The sequence below is a fragment of the Eubalaena glacialis genome, chromosome 8 (genome assembly GCF_028564815.1).
Source record: "Eubalaena glacialis isolate mEubGla1 chromosome 8, mEubGla1.1.hap2.+ XY, whole genome shotgun sequence".
Classification (NCBI taxonomy): Eukaryota; Metazoa; Chordata; class Mammalia; order Artiodactyla; family Balaenidae; genus Eubalaena; species Eubalaena glacialis.
Window position 1 is genome coordinate 51,191,339 of NC_083723.1, and position 20,018 is coordinate 51,211,356.

Genomic DNA, 20,018 nt, shown 5'->3' on the forward strand with positions numbered 1-20,018 from the left:
GACCATGGATCCACCCGACTCAGCAATAAAAAGGCATGAACCTACAGTTATACACAACAGCTTCAGGGAATTATGCTGAGGGAAAAAGCTAATCTCACAAGGTTATATACTGTACATATGTTTACATAACATTCTTAAAGTATAAGATTGCAGAAATGGAGGACAGCTAGTGGTTGCCAGGGGTCGTGGGGAGTAAGGGCAGGGAAGAGGGGTGTATGGCTATAAAAGGGCAACATGAGGAATCTGTGGTGATGAAAACGTTCCATATCTTGACAGGGGTAGTGGATACATGAGTCTACATGTGCAATAAAATCGCATAGAACTACAAACGTATACAAATGCAGAAAAGTATAATAAAACTGGGGAAGGGCTTCCCTGGTGGCGCAGTGGTTGGGAGTCTGCCTGCCAGTGCAGGGGACACGGGTTCAAGCCCTGGTCTGGGAAGATCCCACATGCCGCGGAGCGACTGGGCCCGTGGGCCACAATTGCTGAGCCTGCGCGTCTGGAGCCTGTGCTCCGCAACAAGAGAGGCCGTGATAGTGAGAGGCCCGCACACCGCGATGAAGAGTGGCCCCCACTTGCCGCAACTAGAGAAAGCCCTCGCACAGAAACGAAGACCCAACACATAGCCATAAATAAATAAAATTTAAAACAAAAAAAAACTGGGGAAGTCTGAGCAAGATCAGTGGATCGTATCAAAATTAGTATCGTGGTTGCAATACCCTATTAGTTTTGCAAGATGTCATTGGAGGAAACTGGGTCAAAAGTACACAAGATCTTTGTATTCCTTACAACTGCACATGAGTCTAATTATCTCCAAATGTTTAATTAAAAAAGAAAGTACCATAAGGAATAAAGCAAACATGGCTACAGTACGAATGCAGCCCTCAACCAGCAGTTTGAGGTGACTTAACATCACCTCGTTTGCTTCTCACGACATTTGTACGAGGTAGACACCACGCCTAATTTCCCCATTTACCAGTAAGGAAACTTGGTATCATGGACTTCAGTGTCTTGTCCAAGGTCACAGTGCTAGTACAGAGGCAAGTTCTGTTACAAGACTTTGAAGCATAACTTTGGGAACTGTTGGAGGAGGAAAACAGTTTGCAGTTGAGTCTGGTATCAGCCTAGGAAGCTACCAGTTCACTTACTTTGGGTAAGGTCTCGATGAAAGGATGGATGTTGGCTGCTTTGGCGGCACTCACGATTTCAGGCATCTTTACAGACCGGCTGTTGTCTCCATAGGCAATGTTGTCGGCAATGCTGCAGTCAAACAGGATGGGCTCCTGGGACACAATGCCGAGTTGGGCTCTGAGCCACTGGATGTTGAGCTTCTTTGCTTCTTGACCATCCAGGAGCTGAAAACCAAAGTCCACAAACTATAAGAAGGGCTTAAAAAAAAAAACAAAAAAAAAAACAACTCAACAGTAAGTTACTAGGAGGACTGTTGCATGTGGGCATCAGCAGTTTGTGAAATACCAACCCTCACAGCCTGTAAGCTCTTACACTGCTGGACGCCAACACAGCCAACAAAACGATTTTTTTTTTTTTATGTTGACTAGGCCATCCCTTTCTTGTTCTACCTGGAAAAATGGTGGCACGTTTGGCCCCGTCTTTCCACATTACTTTCTTTGTTCCTACCTGCCCTCATCCAGGCAAGTGTACCATCCTCTGCCTTTAAGAAGTATGCAGTTAGGTGTCCTGCTCATATCTGCTGTCGCCTGAACAACTGCAACCTTTCACCTTGACTGTATCCCCCTCCTCCAGGCACACCAGGAAAAAAAGCAGATCGGCAGCATGGCCCCAGATTTTGAAAGCTGGTTATCTCCTTTCCTACCTCTACCTCTCTTTCACTTGAGAACTACCAGCCTTCAACTTCCTCCATTTCTCTTTCTGACAGCACTAAGGACAAGAGTTCAATGGAAAGTGGACAAGCTCAAAGGGCAGTATCTTTATCTTTGGAAAACTGGCTTTGTTGATGGTGGTTTTGATTATTTTTTTGTTTGCTGTAAGCAGGAGGCATGATGCTTCTAGAGGAGCCATGTGATGTGCTAACTGAGAATACAGCTTCCAGCAATGCAAAGGGCACGGTGAAGAAATACACACAAGTCCAACTAGTCTTGCCCTCTAGAGAGAGAAATTCCCACTGTAGTATTAGCACAGCACACCTATAGAGTATTGTTGAGCTGGTTTGCCCATATTCATACCTTCAGAGTAATTGTAATAGTGGAAGCATAAGATTTTCCCCAAAGAAACAACTCAACAAGGTTTAACATTCTGGTGACTGTCTAAATGGGGATGGGCTTCCTGGGCTAGGTCAGTGGGTACCATCCCAAGGTAATGGGAAATGCAGGCATTATCGGTAAGAGCCAAGTCTCCATTCATGGAAGAGGGCCAGCGGCTAGACACCACAACATCAACGCTAAAAGCCAAATATGAGAGGGCTGGAGTACGGGTTAGAGAGAGATGGCAGGGCAGGAGGAGAAGGGGAGGGAGTCCTGGGAGTCTACTCAGAACTCTGGCAGGACTGTGCAGCTTACCTTTATAACGCAGGAAGCAAGTGAGTGTTCACGCAGGAGGCTCCAGCTGGCTCAAAAGGCCCAGGGCAGGGCACAGATCAACTTCATACTCAGTACTTTCTGAACTACACTCAATTCCTGATGTTCTACCCTATTGTCCCCATATATTTGTCTGACTATGGGTGCCACCTTGGGGTTTATAGAATGTGGTCATCGTATCAGTTAGGATTACAGGTCTTGTCCAGTTTTTTCCGTTATGGGAATATTGGTTTAGCCACTCGAAATATTGCCTTAAATCAAGTTACTAATTTAAGAAAGTGTGCTCACCACTGTTCCAGCCAAGGGGTCGTAGAACCGCTCCAGGAGCTGGACCACCGTACTTTTCCCACAGCCGCTGCTGCCCACCAGGGCCAGCGTCTGGCCCTTCTTCACCTCGAGGCTCAGCCCCTGAAGCACGGGCACGTTTGGCCGCGTGGGATAGTTGAACACGACTTCATTAAGTGTCACATTTCCTTCAAACTTATCCTAAAAAATAGGCATTTTTATGTTGCTATTGTAATTGGTCTGATAATGATTGGAATAAAAAGTATAATTTCAAGGGCTTCCCTGGTGGCGCAGTGGTTAAGAATCCTCCTGCCAATGCAGGGGACACGGGTTCGAGCCCTGGTCTGGGAAGATCCCACATGCCGCGGAGCTACTGCGCCCGTGCGCCACAACTACTGAGCCCGTGAGCCGCAACTAATGAAGCCCACGCACCTAGAGCCCGTGCTCCGCAACAAGAGAAGCCACCGCAATGAGAAGCCTGCGCACCGCAACGAAGAGTAGCTCCCGCTCACTGCAACTAGAGAAAGCCCACGTGCAGCAATGAGGACCCAATGCAGCCAAAAATAAATTAAAAAAAAAAAAAGTATAATTTCAAGGAAGCTTTACCAAACACTATAGCAGAGAAACATACAATTAATATTCAGTACAGGTACTGGCACCAGTTAGTATTGGTAGCAAGTTGTTATATAAAATGAAGATGGGAGCCAGGGGTACAGGTTAAAGAGAGTCATATTACAGAGTTGTTAACTAAACTCAAAATTTCTGGTTCATTGAAGACAAATATTTAGTTTTCCCAACTGATGATTTTGCGGCTGGAGCCAAGTCAATGGCCCAAGGCTCAGAGGCTTGGGGATTTAGAGCAGTTTCTACCTGCCGTCTCAGTGGACAGCCCTTGCCTGCAGCCCTGGTGGCCTCTTTATCTCCCTCACTGGGCACAGCTTTTTTCTCAGAACAGGAAATACCTGGTGAAGTTCCAAAACGGTTGTGTTAAGTCCCCATCGCTTTACCCACGCTGCTTCGCCTGCATTAAAACGTGCAGCGGCTTGTGTTATGCAAGGAACACAAAGAACACTGACATCTAAGTTTGGGGATAGTAAAGGACTATTCCTCCTACTCTGAATCAAGTGGCCTTCTCACCAGTCGTAACGCTGTGACGACAACATGTGATGAAAGCCAAATTGCTAATGCAGTTACACACAGAGCTACAGGCACATACCTTCCATGCAGAAATGACTCACAATTTTCATGGAAATTATTCAGTTCTAGTACATCTGGATTTGGGGGTTCTTTACTTTTGACGTGCTCATCCTTGCAACCCCCTATGAAATTTGAAAATGCCAGGAAAGTTGGCCAAATATTATTAGCCTTGTAACTATCACAAAGCCAGTGAAGTGAATGTCAGTGTAATCACTACAAATTTATCCTGTGGTTACGACTGCCAACTAAAAATTGCCACTTGCCATCTGCCTCTACAAGGACAAAGTCACAAACTGCGGCAGCCGCCAGCCTTCAACACACCCTGAAAGGAGTTCAGGGCGGAGATCAGGAATGAGGCACTCTGTGCTCTGGGAAAAACTGGCAGATCAGGCCTTCAGATAGTTAGATATTTTCAGGAGAAAATTTTATGAACCCAATTTCTTGCATCTTCTCGTACCTAGAAAAGCACTACAATCGTTAATGGGGGCATCTGCTCCTCGTGACCAGTAGCAAGGCTCTGCCAAAATGCGTGCTTGACTGCACGTGCCCCCTTCACTAAAATCCTATGGAACTCTGACCTTCCCCCGCCTCCCTCTTAGGAGCAGTTTCTCCGAGCTCTCTGAGATGCTGTCTCCCGGGCTGCAGTCCTCATTTTGCCCCAAATAAAACTTAACTCACAACTCCCACGTTGTGCCTTTTTTTTTCCGGTCGACATGATCTAGCAGACAGCAAACCTTTAGGAAAAAATTAACCAAGTGCTGATCAGACAGCAGAGAACTCACAGGCCTCAGGCCTTCCTCACTGTGGCTGTCAATCAAAGGTTGTCTTTCAAACAGACTGAATAAGTGCGCTGCAGACAGCTTGGCTTTAGCATAGTCTGGAGCAAAGGAACTCGCGTGTCCTAGAGCCACGGCGCCCAACACGATCGCTGAAAACACCCTAGATGGGAGCAGAGGAATTTTAAACATTAATTTATATAATTTAGCCCCGAGATGTCTCAAAGCCCAAAGACATACTGCTGACCAGTACTGATGTTTTCACACCCTTACTCATCCCCCTCCTCCCTCCCCCACACATCGCTAGAAAATTCCAGGACCAAAGGAGACCGGGAGGGGAGGCGGCACCCGCTGCCTTCTGGCTTCCTTTAGGAGCTTCTCATTTCCTAGATTTCATGTCACTTTGTAAAGCTCTCCTCTCTCAGCAAGTATCTGCTAACAGAATCTTGAGTTGTGATCTCAGGTAATTCTAGTAACAAGCCACATACCCCGTTTAGACTTGAGGGAACTGAAGCTCTGGGGGCTGAAGGGACTTGATCAGTACCAGACAAGGAGTGAGGTTTCCTCCTGACTCTATAGCCCCGGATCTCCAGAGTGTGGTTTCTTCTGCAGCCCCGCACAGACAATAATCATCGTCACTGTGGTTAAAGAATTCGTACTGGGCAAAATAAGCCTTTACTACAAATAGCTTTGCTCTTACAAGTAAAATAACGATGGCTATGACCCTGAAAAAACAATTAAGCTAACGGTCTATTCTCCAATTAAAAGAATGGATATGGATTATCACTTCTAGGAGGAACTGAAGATTCTGAGATTTATGCCTCTACAAAGCTGTTTACTTCTGGCACCAGAGCTCCCTAGACAGAGGGGAGGGTAGGAAAATCTCTAATAATAGAGAACTTAAAACAATTTCCCCCAAACTTCTAAATCTAAGATTTTGGGGGGAAACTGTATTTTTTTTTTTTTTTTTTTTGGTCTCTTTGAGCTACACTCAAATAAGAGAGACCAAAGTTCCACAAGTTTGAAAAAGTTAAATCAAATAAATTACATGCACTGAATATTTTCTGCTTTGCTTCTGTATCCCTGATACAGACCAGATAAATAATTCTGGATTGGGTGTCAGGGCATTTGGCTCCTTGTTTTGGTTTGTAATTTAATGCATTATTTTTTTAATTCTTTTTTTTTTAAATTGAAGTATAGTTGATTTACAATGCTGTATTAATTACTGCTGTGCAGCGAAGTGTAAATCTAAGGTATTAAAATGTATTTTAAGTACACGGGGTGGGGGGAATGGTGGGTAGAGTAAGGCTCTCCCTTAAATATTTGATGAGGTTAATTATCAAAAATCAAATTTTAGAAGAGTGATGAACAACTCACATGTAGCTAACTGCCTAGCTTTCCTGTACAGCCTGTAATGCAGGTTTAGTATGAAAGATTTTAAAAGCTATCTTCCAATTATCCAGAATTTAACATTTTAATGATAAAAACAGTTTTGAAAAGCAGGGCCAATTTTTTCATTGGTATTTTTCTAGACAATGAATGTCTCCAAGTGGTAATTCCCAGCTGGCTATTTCCATCTGTCCCTCCAAAACCACTTTCTACTCTCCCATGTCTATCTTATACCATCCTCCTCTATGCCTGACAGGCTGACCTTCAGGGTCTGCATCGAAAGCTTTTCTGGTCCTCTGGCTCCTGATGGGGTTTGGCAAGGAATAGCAGAGCAGGGAAGGAGGCTGGAGGAGTGGGACCAGGGCGTTTGTTGTGTTGGTCTCTTTCCTGTTGGAGAATTGTGGTGGTGGGGTCCTTCCACCAAAGACCACAGAAGGCCCCTGCACTGGCTTCTGAAAATCGTTCCCTCCTCTTGCCCCTTAGGCTTAAGTAAGGTCTTAGTGGTGCCTAGTTGGGCACTGCTGACCTTAATACTTCTCACACCTTTATAAACAGACCCTTTAGCAAACTGTCCTCCATTACCCCATCTGCGGGGCCATTTGTTCCCTGCTGGGATCCTGATTGATGCAAAGATATATATTCTTTTTTCATGGTTATTTTAATTTTGGATGAAAGCAAAACTACAGCTTTTAAACACTTTCACTCTGTCCGTCTTGACCCTGGGTATTTAAGTTGTTTGCTACTTTTTAAAAATCATCCCATCAGAGCAGAAATACGCCAAAGTGATCTTAAAAGAATGGCTTCCCTTTGGCAAGACTAGACTGCAACCTAATTGAACGTATTTAGCATATTCTGAAAGACCATTGGTTAGCCTTGGAAACCAAGAAAATAGGAAAGGCTAAGAGGCAAAAGTTGGCAGGGTCATCCCAGGGCTGGTTAGGGAACACAGTGTTTACTAGACTTCAGTCAAGCGTTCCCATCCCACTGTCAAGGCCATCTTTGGTTGCCCTTAAATAGTAAGCTATTATAACCTCTGTTTTGGGTCCATGGTGGCCAGCAGTTTTCTAATTATGATTTATCTCTGCATTGAGAACATTTGCTGTCCTCCTGTCCTTCTATGTATTACTGAAATTCTGGTTTATGATCATTTTCATGAGCTTGGTTGATTTTAGTCCACTCAGATAATGAAACTGTCCTTGGAGTACCAACAGCATTCGATTTCTGGGGTAGATTCAACTCTCTGACTTCATCATAAAACAAGTTAGTTTTTCGCTCTACTCCAAACCTTTGCATAGACCTATTGAAACGTTATTATGGAATAATCTCAATAAATTAAAAGTTACTTACATAATAACATCTCTGAAGTGCATATGTCCATTCACAATGAGATAGGCACCAAACCGAAAACAACCGGCATGGGAAAAATACATAAATGCTTGTGAGATACTAAAAGTGATTCCATAGATGTGTGCTTTCCGCACAGAATTCCTGAAAAGCAAATTAGTATATCTGTAACCATTATCTTCAACCTCTCTTAGCACTGGCTTGTACAAAGAGCACAGCTTCTAAGTCTAGTCAACCTGTGTTTAAATTCTGCCCCCAGTTATAATTAATTTAAGTGACTTAACCTCTCTACGCATCAGTTTTCTGACTTGTAAGAGGCGGATAACCAGTATGATACAAAATTGTTTTGAGATCTAAATAGACAATACAAATGTCTAGCACAGTACCTAGCTCATAGTGGTTGCTCAAATGATAGTTGCTGTTATTATTACACAGGAATATCTGGGAACTCACACATGATTGTCGTTATCAAAAATAAAGGATGTCAAAGTTAGGACTAAAGTTTGAATTGTCTAAATTCAGTTGTTTAATATTATTATCTTCTGTGATGAGTTATAGTCTCTCATATCAAAGTTCACATTTCAGATTCAGAAAAGTAGGGTCACCGAGGTTTATCTAGACACACATCAGAAGTTCTTCCCGGAGCTAGATCCCACCATCCCCAACGCAATTTGTTTTGAACCATTTCTAATTAGACCTCCTGCTATCCTCTATTAGTTTAACTACTTTATTTTACTTTATTATTCTAAATCCTCCAGAAGAACATTAATTTATTTACTTTCAGATTAGAAGGCAGGCACTTGGCAAGAGGAAAAATTTAAAGTATTACTGATCTGGATAGTTTAACTTCTGTGCTGTGAGCATGGTGTTACAATACTTAATGTTACTGAACAATTTACAATGCTACTGACAGATATATGTCAGACATCAAATGACCAGAAAAATGTAATAGCTGCATGAAGTATACATAACTAGGAAGGTGGATACACTGAGAAATTCAATTATCCCTGTTCAAATATGTAAGTGTTCAAAACCATTGTTGTAGTCTACAAAGTTGTGATTCAAATTGTGTTCAATTTTGTTAGTGTTAAAACATATTCATTTATAAGGACAGGCCCTGGTTGGAAACAAGTGGCAAACAGGTGCTGGAGGTTTGTCGAATTGCTCAAGTATAAACCAATGAAATAGGCTCTGTGTCTTTGTTTTCAGAGTAGGACAGACCTGGTCCTCACCCAGAGAACAAAGGAAACACTTTAACCCAACAACAAATCTCATCTTTGGTTCAGTCTACACAATGCAAAGAAAACAAAGGTTTGAGCAATTCCCTAAAAGAATGTTCATCCTGAATCACCACATGGGTTGTTTACGTCGCCTGCAGTGGTGAACAAATACTTGTGTGGCCCTCTGTACCTTTTAGCTCTTAGAGACCCAATCTTACTGTTTTTTATAAGAGATGTAAAAATCCAATCCTGTGGTCCAGCTGCATCAAAAAGTTACTTATTTTCACTGAGATAATTATTGAAAAAAATGTCATCCTTACAATCATATCATTGCTTGCAGCAGGAACAAAAATTGGAATCAATAATTCAGCCTAGGAAAACACTACGCTCTTAATAACAATCATACGCTCATTACCTGTAAGCTCCATACAAGTTTTCAACATACATTGATTCAAATTTTCTTTCCTGGGTCAAGGACACAACTGTCCTAATATTTTCTATTGCCTCTGTTGCAATCTGTAATGTAGAACAGATCATGATTAGAAGTGGGGCTTTTACTTCTGAAATAATAAAAATATATATATAAGCCTTAGGGTTCTGTCAAAAGAACCCCGAAGGTTATGTTGACAAGTTTTCAATTCCTTTAAAATTTGGAAAGCAAAAGCATAATGTGTTCTTCAAGACAAGCTCCATGAAAAAACTGGGAATCTTTTTTTTTTTTTTAAACTATTTATTTATGGCTGCGTGCGGTCTTTGTTGCTGCACGCAGGCTTTTCTCTAGTTGCGGCGAGCGGGGGCTACTCTTCTTTGCAGTGCGCAGGCTTTTCATTGCAGTGGCTTCTCTTGCTGCGGAGCACGGGCTCTAGGCGTGCGGGCTTCAGTAGTTGTGGCACACGGGCTCAGTAGTTGTGGCTCGCGGGCTCTAGAGCACAGGCTCAGTAGTTGTGGCGCACGGGCTTAGTTGCTTCGCGGCATGTGGGATCTTCCCGGACCAGGGCTCGAACCCATGTCCCCTGAATTGGCAGGCTGATTCTTAACCACTGTGCCACCAGGGAAGCCCAAAACTGGCAATCTTAAAAGCACCTCTGGTTGTGCTAAATATGGTGGCAAGTCTTCCTATGCCCTATGGTGGGAGACAGACCAGCTTAGGGCAAGAATGGTGGCCCAGGCGCCAGAAGCCTGATTCTATTCCTAGCCCTGCCACCAGGCAGTTACTTGACTGGCTTTAGTCAAACCCCTTTGTGGCTTTGCTTTCTTCATAGGGTAGTAGCTTAGAAGAGAGAATCAGGCTGATTTCTATGGGCCTACTGAAGGTGCCAATCATTTCCTCCTTAAAGCATACCGCTTCTTAGAAAAAAATGTTTACCCACATTTGAGAACATCCCAGTTGTAAACATCAGGACCCTGCCTTAAATTCCTGATGAAACCGGGGACAGACACCTGACACATTTAGGCCTTTCGGATTCAGTTTCCTGGACTTGGAGGCAACTGTGTGTCCTGGGAGGCGCCTGCAGATTCAGAGGTTAAGGTCACCAGGGTATGTGTAGGAAGCTGGTCTGAATATTCAGCGACTGAGGAACAGAACAAACGTGTAGACAGACTCTGAGACAGTGCGCTTATGGCTCTAAGAGAGGAGCTGCTGGGGATATTGCAGTTGCCACAAGCCATCTGTACTCCCCACACTTCCGCGTGTCCTTACATCAAACCCCTTTTACCCAAACCAGCCAGAGCAGTTTTCTGACAGCCAAATCACCCCTGACTAATGTTAATTGTCTGTGATGTGGCTATTTAGTCTAAATCACAGTTTGGCAATTGATTCATCTAAACTATTGGCACAAGGAGCATAAGACAAAAACCCAAAATGAAATCTTATCAGCTTGGAGACTTTTATCCCAGTTCTCAGCTTTTTAACCAGATGAAAGCAAGATATTTAATACCTTAAGCTGAATAGCCTTATATCTTTATTGTATATATTTTAAAATATTTATTTATTTATTTTTGGCTGCGCCAGGTTTTAGTTGTGGCACACGGGATCTTCGTTGGGATCTTTAGTTGCAGCATGCATGCCGGATCTAGTTCCCTGATCAGGGATCGAACCTGGGCCCCCTGCATTAGGAGGGTGGAGTCTTACCCACTGGACCACCAGGGAAGTCCCTATCTTTATTTTGTCTTATTATTTTTAAAATTTATTTTACTTTATTTATTTTCGGCTGCATTAGGTCCTCGTTGCTGTGCGCAGGTTTTCTCTAGTTGCAGCGAGCAGTGGCTACTCTCTGTTGTGGTGCGCTGGCCTCTCATTGCGGTGGCTTCTCTTGTTGCAGAGCACGGGCTCTAGGCGTGTGGGCTTCAGTAGTTGTGACACGTGGGCTCACTATTTGTGGCTCACGGCTCTAGAGCGCAGGCTCAGTAGTTGTGGCGCACGGCCTTAGTTGCTCTGTGGCATGTGGGATCTTCCGGGACCAGGGCTCGAACCCATGTCCCCTGCATTGGCAGGTGGATTCTTATTTATTTATTTATTTATGGCTGTGTTGTGTCTTCGTTTCTGTACGAGGGCTTTCTCTAGTTGTGGCAAGCAGGGGCCACTCTTCATTGCAGTGCGCGGACCTCTCACTATCGCAGCCTCTCTTGTTGCGGAGCACAGGCCCCAAACGCGCAGGCTCAGTAATTGTGGCTCACAGGCCCAGTTGCTCCGCGGCATGTGGGATCTTCCCAGACCAGGGCTCGAACCCGTGTCCCCTGCATTGGCAGGCGGATTCTTAACCACTGCGCCACCAAGAAAGCCCCCTATCTTTATTATAAATGAAACATCTAACAGTAATTGTAGCCAGACTAGAGAGTACTTACTGGCTTTTACTCTGTGCCAGGTATTACCTCATTTGACAGCACTGTGAGGTCCATGTTCTTATTCCCGTTTGCACAGGTGAGGAGCCGAGGCACAGTGACTTGCCTAAGGCTCTAGAGTTAATAAGCAGGCGGGGACAGGATCCCTGTAAGGCTATCTGATGCCAAGTCCATGTTCTTAACCCATTATGCTCTTCTGCTTCCCCTGCTTTGTCATTTACACAAGGAGAAACTCTTGAGTTTTTGATCACGGGTTAAGTGCTTTGAGGGTTAATTCTGGTTCAGCAGGCCCCTAATCTGAGTCATCAGGCAGGGCCTGAGTCCAGAGGGTGATTATGCAGCCTCCCTCCCCTCCTCCCAGCCCAGCAATCACACCCTCATTACTAAGCCTTTTCTGGAAAATGAAAATGGGAAGTTATCCCAAATCCCCATGTTCTTGAACCATGAATCTGCACCCAGGTCAATGAGAACTTTTTTGTTGTTGTTGAAAAAACAGTGATGTTGGGGGTGGGTGGGTGGGGAGGGTGGTATCCAAGACCTTTCTAACCCTCATTTTGGACTAATCAGGAGTTGACTGAGTAAACAAAATTGAACTATGATTGAACTGCTGATAATTAACATTTAACATTTCCAATCTCTCATTAAAAAAAAAAACAAACCCTTATCAGGTTAAAGTAGTTACTAAAAATATTTCAGACTGATCAGTCTGAGTTATTCATTCTCTGATCCCTGGAACGACAGTGTATTAGCTGAAAGGAACCTGGGACATCATCTGGTACAATTTCTCACGTTACAGAAGTGGAAAGTGAAGACCAGAGAAGTGGGAGGTCTTCTCCAGTATGATATACTGAGCAGCCGCAAGGCAAGGACGGATGGTCCAAGGTGGTGTTTTGTTTGCCAAGCTGCTCCATTCTAACTGCCCTACTCCTGCCAAAACTCTGGCAACTTTCAGTGTCATTAGCCATTTTTAATAGAATTAAGATTCTATTATCTTAACTAGACTCATGTGACTAGTCTAAGAAAAATTGATCTTCATTCTACCTACTGACAATTTCCCTTCTGAAATGTGAAAAGCGGTAGGGTTCAGGAGGAGAAAGGAAACGAACACTACAAGGTGTTTTTTCAGTAGTTAGTTGTGACAAACAGAAATCAAGGAAATGATGCCCTAAAGCAGGGGTCCCCAACCCCCGGACCGCGGACTGGTACCGGTCCATGGCCTGTTAGGAACCGGGCCGCACAGCAGGAGGTGAGTGGCAGGAAAGCGGAGCGAAGCTTCATCTGCCTCTCCCCATCTCTCGCATTACCACCTGAACTACCGCCCCCCCAATCCCTCTCCGTGGAAAAAGTGTCTTCCACGAAACCAGTCCCTGGTGCCAAAAAGGTTGGGTACCACTGCCCTAAAGTACCCACAGCCAGCAGCCAAGAGGATCTTCAGGGACTCTGGATACCCCAGAGCTTAAGTGTGGGAATCATGCTAACTGCTTTCTAACCCATGAGCGAGACATACTATCTGTCCCACCCTGTGTAACCATAATTGTATTAAGGCCTATGCAGTATTCTCTGTGAAAGGGCTTTGCAAGTGTTGTGCTATAGAAACTCTATCACAATTTATATACACTGTCTGCTTCACCTCCTAATGTTTCACTATAGTATAATATTTACATAAATAAGGGTAAAAAAAATTCCCAGCTGTTATCTACATTTAAACATTTAAATACATGTACGTGTAAATAAAATGTTTATATGGAGATTTAGACACATTTAAACCCATATGAAGAGGTAATATAGTAAAGAACTTTGAAATTAGACCAGGACTTGAAACCCAGCCATGCCTTTAACGTGTTTCATTCTCAGGTTCCACATTTGTAAAACTGGTGTAACATTAGTATTTGCCTTATAGGATTATTGTGAGGATGAGTTGGTGCATATAAATACTTAGAACAATAATTGGCACAAAGTTAAGTGTGTGCCCAATTGCCATTATAATTAGAACCAGAAATCAGAGCATTACTGTCCTCTGGTGGCTGCCTAGCTTAATTAACTATAGAAATCACAGCCAAGAAGAACAGGACTGTCTTTTAAGTACTGGCAAATGTCCTACTTTGAACAATACACTTATAGTTCTCTGCCTTAAGGACTCTTCATCTGTAAAACAGGGGTAACTTCTGTCCTAATAATGGCATCGGTATACAAAGTAAAAGGTAAAATGAACTTTGAAAATTCAGAAATTTTCTGAATATAACACCTTCTATAGGATAAAAGCTTTACATTAATTATCCCATTTTCAAGTTCTAGGCATTGACACAGTAAAATATTTCATGCACAGCGTTGACCATTATTAGTTGTAGGGAGTACTAACATTATTAAAACACGCGTGTTGTAATAAATCAATCAAATAAAACCCATGTCTAAAAACCATACTTATACCAACTGAAGCCGTATTGGACCCACCTTTCCAACATTTTCCAGTTCTTTTTTATCTCTTTTGGCATTTCCAGCCAGCAGTTTCATTTCAACAATTCCTGATACAGCAATAATTGGAACAACCGATAACATCAAAAGGGTTAATTGCCAACCGTAGACAAATGCTATGATAATACCAGTTCCAAGGTTAGCTGTGTTCTGTGCAATTAAAGCCAACCTGGTCCCAGTGGCCTGGAAGAGCAAAAGAAGAGAGGCAGCTGTATTTTAAGTTGCAAATCCATGAGCTGCAGCCTTCAGCTTCCCGGTCAGAACCACGAGAGAGGGATCTGTGCCTGTACTAATATTTGCTCCCTTTTGTTACAATAAGCCCAAGACACCTGTGGGTAACTTGGGAGGCTCTGCAGGTTTTTCTTCGTGCCTTTCAACTCTCCTTCCTCTCCTGCCCATACGGATTCAGTACTGCAGAAGCAAGTCATCAGCTGCTCTGCTTTGCGGAGAGGCTGTGGAGTGCACACTTTTTCATGAAGGCAACATTCAAAGAGGAAACACACCACGGGCACTCTGGTCATTTTAAAGCCTGTTCGCTTCAAATGTGTAGGAGGGAGATTCACGAGCCCCAAGAGACCATCTGTTACCAAGGGTACAGATCCTAAGAGACTATCCCCCTGTAAAGCATGCATAAAGATGCAGTCCTGTTTGCACCAGTCAGAAAACGAGGGCTCTCACAGGCACACTGCAGGGGACTTGCTGCTCTCCTGCGCTATGCAGAAGCAGTGAGTTCCGAGGTAACAGACCTGAGCTCCAGAGCTGGGGAGGGAAGCCAGGAAGACGGCGGCACTCCCTGGGCCAGGTATTGGTTAGGGTTGGGCATATGACCCAAATCAGTCTTAATTAGATGTAAGGGAAGGTGTTTGTTTAGCAGTCGAGGCTTAGGTGTGCGCTCTCTTTCGCTGAATGGGAAACAAGGAAGCTTGTAGCTATGGTTGCTCCTGGCAGCCGCCCTGTGGCCACGAGGGAACGAGCCTCAGGATGAAGCCAACCCTGAGGACTGAAAGCCACTCAGAGCCAACAGACAGAAGGCCCCTGAGTCCTTCGGGCCACCTGTGAGCCAGGGGATCCATCAACCCTGAAGTCTAACCTTCCTCTTTATTGTTTAGGCCAGTTTGACTTTTCTGTTATTTGCAGCTGAAGGCAGCTTAAAGGTTGCAGCTATGCCATATGTTTATTCCAAACCATGTTAAAGAAAAACAGTAGTAGAGTGCAGTCTACATACCCCTTGGACTTGGGAGGCATCCATCGCAAGTCTCGTAGAAAGCACACCAGTACTGTTTTTATGATCATCAAACCAGCTCATGTCCTATGGCACAAAATACACCTTTAAATTCATTCCAAATTAAAACAAGCAGAGAAAATCAGATGAAACATCCCAAACATGCAATGCTGAGGAAATATCCACACTTCACTTGGGCGTTGGAGTTGAGGGGAGGAGACCTCCCATGCAGTGGGGAGTCCCTGCCTTGAGCATACACCTCGGAGCCCCACCAGGACGCAAGCTCCATCCCCACCTGCATCCGGCTCTGCTGTGCCGGGAAGGCACACTGACGGGGGGCGGGGCTTATCCAGATTGCAGCTGTGCTCGCTGCCAGCTTCCCCCGAGCCCGTGGGTGCACGTGGGTCCATCACCCAGTCCTCACAACTTGTACTACGGATACTTCCGTAGTATCCTGATGGGGTGATGTCTCTCACAAAGGAGTTGTGCTGGACACACAGGGCTCTTTCTTGCAAATTCTGGGCATGAGATCATCAGCCCTGGTTTCTCACCACGTTTTTGTTTTGTTTTGTTTGAAGCAAGGATTAAAAGAGTCTATCTTAGATATGATTTTAATTATAAGCCACTCATCCACAGCATCTTTAAGCTTCATATAAAGTAATTTTTCCTCCATAGCAACAGTTTAAAAGACACTGAAAGAGGTCTGCAAATTCAGACTTGCACAAAATATGATACCTGCTCTGTGCCCTTTTGTGAACAGGAATGTAATCAATTCCTATCAATCGGTTGGACAATATTCTGACCCTCTCTTAAGCCTTCTCTATAAAAATAGAGAATTCATGTTTGCACATTTTCCCACATGTCCTGCACTGGGCTGTGACCTTCCCAAGAGGGCAGATAATGCATTTTATAGGCCCAGCTACTAGCACACTGTCAGGTACCTAGTGGGTAATGACTGAGTGAATTAACAAGTGAATTAATGTGAAAGCAGAGCTCTAACAAACTCAATTACCAACAATTTGGTAAAACCTATAGTTAGTATGGTCCATCTCGGGACAGGAACACTGCCAACCACCCTTTCCTTTGTTGAAAGGCATCCTGGAGTCTCAAGTGACTCACCAGGGCCTGCGTAGAATCCAGAAAACAGACACAGGTCCTTGAAATGATAGTATCCACATGGACAGAGATAGTTGCAAAATAAGCCCCAAAAGTTACCTAAATTAAGCCTACTCCCACGAAAACCCTGAGAGGTCTTTGGACCAGGACAGTTAGCAGGGCCCTGAGCAGTCCTTGCATGAACGCCTGGGACACACAACATGCAAGGCAGCACACCAGCCAGAACAGGAAGACGCTTGAAAGGAAAGAACTGCTCCCGAGCACACACCTACCTGTCTCAGCATTGCTTTAAAAGCCATGGACCGAAGCCTTGTGGTGAGGATCTCGCCAGCCTTCCCAAGTGTGAAGCCCTGGGCGAGAAGAAAGGCTTTTGTCCCTTTTGATGATCACAAGCGTTCTGACACAAGTGGGTGTATTCGCATGGATTTCTATAATATTTATTTATGAATCAACTATTCAAATAACAAAGTGTATGACCAGATACTAATCCAAAGTCCCAACTTAAAGTTCATGTACTGCTAGATGTAAGCTATTATATATGGAATGGATAAACAGCAAGGACCTACTGTACAGCACAGAGAACTATATTCAGTATCCTATGATAAACCATACTGGAAAGCAATATTAAAAAAAGAATGTTTATATATGTATAACTGGATCACTTTGCTGTACAGCAGAAATTAACACATTGTAAATCAACTATACGTCCATAAAATTTTTTTTTTAATTCATATACTTCTAAATCATTGGTATACAATAGAATCCTAAGACCGAAATCCTTAGAAGTATCCAGTTCTGGCTTCTGAAGCATTCTAAATAGACTTCCTTTTCAAAACTCTCAAGGACAACCTCTCAGTGAGAAGACTACTGTACTTAATTACAACGTTCAGTGTGTTCCTAATGCTTTAAGCAAATCAGTCTCCAACAGAAGTAACACAATTCTCTGCAGGGATGCGTTTTGGCTCCTGTGGTGTAGACGGAGGGAGGACGTCCGGCGTGTCAAGCTCCAGGTGAGTTTGCTGCTTCCCCGTCACAGCTCCACCGGCTCTCAGATTAGCGACCAATTAGGCTACTCCTCCTCCCCCAGCATCCTTGCCAGACACTTTCCCTCTTTCGAATTATATCCTGTTCAAACTGGAGACCAGCCCAGATGTCCACAGCTGGGTTTGCTTCCCAGGCACTGGCATGGGTGTGAGCCTCCAGCCACGCTGAGTGTTGGGGTGGGCACGTGGGGTGCTCTCTGGGGAGGATGCATCCAAGGTCTTCACTAAACCAACAGGATCGGTGGTCAGTGCTCAGGGTGAGTCTGCCCCAGGGGTCCAGGCCTAGACTGCCCTGGTCTCCTCCCGCCTTTGCTGGCAGATTGCTCAAGGCCCGTGAGGGCTCCATAGTTCCGTCCATCAGCCCACTGTTGGTGCAGCATATGTATGCTCTACTCCCTAACACACCAGGGCTTGCGGCTGCATTGGACATTGAGTTGCTACGAGCAAGGCTCTGATTTCTAAATAAAAAGCTAGGCTTACTTTTACCACTGGCTCAACAATAATCAAAGAGAAGCACACTGGGCATGACTAGGAAATATTTTGTGGCCTTAATGGATTGTACTAGAAAGGCCTGTGTGTACTGAAAAGGCACTGAGTTAAAGAGACAAAAGAAATTTGGTAGAAGTCTAGGTAGACAAGTACAACCAGAGCAAAGTTTACTAGTTCATTTTGTCCGGGTCTACAATATCTAAATGCAATATAATGTGCATTCTTTCAAACAGTTCATCAATTAAGGAAGAAATATCAGAGAAGTTACTTGATATTATATGAAGAGTAACAAAAAGAGAATGCTGGGCTTCCCTGGTGGCGCAGTGGTTAAGAATCCATCTGCCAGTGCAGAGGACACGGGTTCGATCCCTGGTCCAGGAAGATCTCACACGCCGCAGAGCAGCTAAGCCCATGCGCCACAACTACTGAAGCCCGCGAGCCACAACTACTGAAGCCTGCGCACCTAGAGCCCGTGCTCCACAACAAGAGAAGCCACTGGAATGAGAAGCCCGTGCACCACACGAAGAGTAGCCCCCACTCGCCGCAACTAGAGAAAGCCCGTGCACAGCAACGAAGACCCAAGGCAGCCAAAAAATAAAATAAATAAATTTATTTTAAAAAAAAGAGAGAATGCTATTGTACTGAGTTTTCTCCAGTTTATGACTAGTGGAGTTTAACTGGGACTTATGTTGTCCTGTGAATTCAAGTCTCTTTTGTCCTTGGTAATGAATGTTTGCTGAGGGCCAACCTGTAACGTGACGTAATTTAGCACACAGGGAAGTCACAATTCCCCCTGCTTAGGACACTGCCCTCTCAAAGAGCCTTGTGCCAACTGTGTCTGCAATTCATTTCAGTCTAAGATTTGGAAGTTCCAAATCCAAGCTAAGGTTTTGATCACCTGTTTCTTTTATCGGATTTTGATTAATCAATAATTAATCTATATTAACAGATAATTAACAAAAATCTAATTAATAGGTAATTAATCTATATTCTCTAACTGAATATAGACTCGATGAGAAGATCAAATCATAGGTACCTACCTGAAGGAAGAAAGTAAAAAAAGAAATAATTCCCAGACCTAAAAAGAGCAATGAGAACATGTTGCATTTCTGCTGCTTCACTTCATCGTCCCCTGGTCCAAAAATCTACAAAAGAACATTTAAAACACCCACTTGGATTACATGATCTTTGTTTATTCCTCCCATAAACAATGGCTTGAACATCACATTTTAAAAACTAGGTTTTGAGTACATGTTTTTTTAACTGCGGTAAAATATACGTAACATAAAAATGGCCAAACGGTAGATTTTAAGTATACTAGTCAGTGGCATTAAGTGTACTGACAGTGTTGTGCCACCTTCACTGCCATCCATCTCCAGAATTCTCTCATCATCCACAACTGAAATTCTGTACTCATTAAACAGTAACTCCCATGACCCTCCCCCCAGCCATTTGGGAGCCACCATTCTACTTCCTGTCTCTATGAATCGGAGGAATACAATACGAGTTCCGTTCTGAGAGCGCGTTTGTAAGTCCAACAAAGTTAGCCTAGGTACCCCACTAACACAATCGGGTATCTATCAATAGGGCTGTACTGTAAGAGGTTTATAATACTTTTCACACAAATAATACGTACATAAAAAACAAACACGAAAAATAAAGAAAACATTCTCAATCTTACAGTACAGTACCTTGAAAAGTACAGTAGTACGGTACAACAGCTGGCATACAGGGGCTGGCGCGCGCGTTCACAAGTGGAAAGTTCGCATGTAGCGGACTTACTGTTTGCGGTTATTAACATGGGTTGAAACACTGCCTACGGACTGTGTGTGGCTGCACACTGTCGTGTTTGTGCCTCTTCCTCTGCATTTGCTGTTCCCTCTGCCTGAACTCCTCCCTGCCCCCTACCTGCTCGCCAGCCTCCACTCCCCGGGGCCTCTGCCCCGACAGGCCTCTCCTGACCCACCCGCATGAAACAGCACCTGCAGCTCCAGCCCCTGTACTGCCAGACCCTGCTTTTAAAATGCTTGCTATGCTGTGACACATTACATATTTGCTTTTTGGTT

General features: G+C 44.0%; 2 protein-coding genes across 4 annotated transcripts in view; one reads left to right on the forward strand and one right to left on the reverse strand.

Annotated features, from left to right (window-relative positions):
* The window catches only part of CROT (carnitine O-octanoyltransferase), a 99,624-nt gene that overhangs the window by 78,526 nt on the left and 1,080 nt on the right, over window positions 1–20,018 (forward strand). Inside the window, exons 18-19 of one of the 2 annotated variants that reach the window (XM_061198495.1) lie at window positions 17,370–17,430; window positions 18,186–18,576. In XM_061198495.1, the coding sequence (XP_061054478.1) occupies window positions 17,370–17,430; window positions 18,186–18,197 (73 nt within the window). In that variant the 3' untranslated portion in view covers window positions 18,198–18,576. Of the gene's footprint in view, window positions 1–17,369; window positions 17,431–18,185; window positions 18,577–20,018 lie in introns of those variants that run through there. The other variant, XM_061198494.1, reaches the window with a different exon arrangement.
* The window catches only part of ABCB4 (ATP binding cassette subfamily B member 4), a 75,748-nt gene that overhangs the window by 10,712 nt on the left and 45,018 nt on the right, over window positions 1–20,018 (reverse strand). The window contains exons 17-25 of one of the 2 annotated variants that reach the window (XM_061198491.1): window positions 18,993–19,097; window positions 16,693–16,770; window positions 15,308–15,391; window positions 14,062–14,265; window positions 9,185–9,285; window positions 7,553–7,693; window positions 4,823–4,979; window positions 2,847–3,044; window positions 1,152–1,358 (exon numbers count right to left, since the gene is read on the reverse strand). In XM_061198491.1, the coding sequence (XP_061054474.1) occupies window positions 1,152–1,358; window positions 2,847–3,044; window positions 4,823–4,979; window positions 7,553–7,693; window positions 9,185–9,285; window positions 14,062–14,265; window positions 15,308–15,391; window positions 16,693–16,770; window positions 18,993–19,097 (1,275 nt within the window). Of the gene's footprint in view, window positions 1–1,151; window positions 1,380–2,846; window positions 3,045–4,822; window positions 4,980–7,552; window positions 7,694–9,184; window positions 9,286–14,061; window positions 14,266–15,307; window positions 15,392–16,692; window positions 16,771–18,992; window positions 19,098–20,018 lie in introns of both variants that reach the window. The other variant, XM_061198490.1, reaches the window with a different exon arrangement.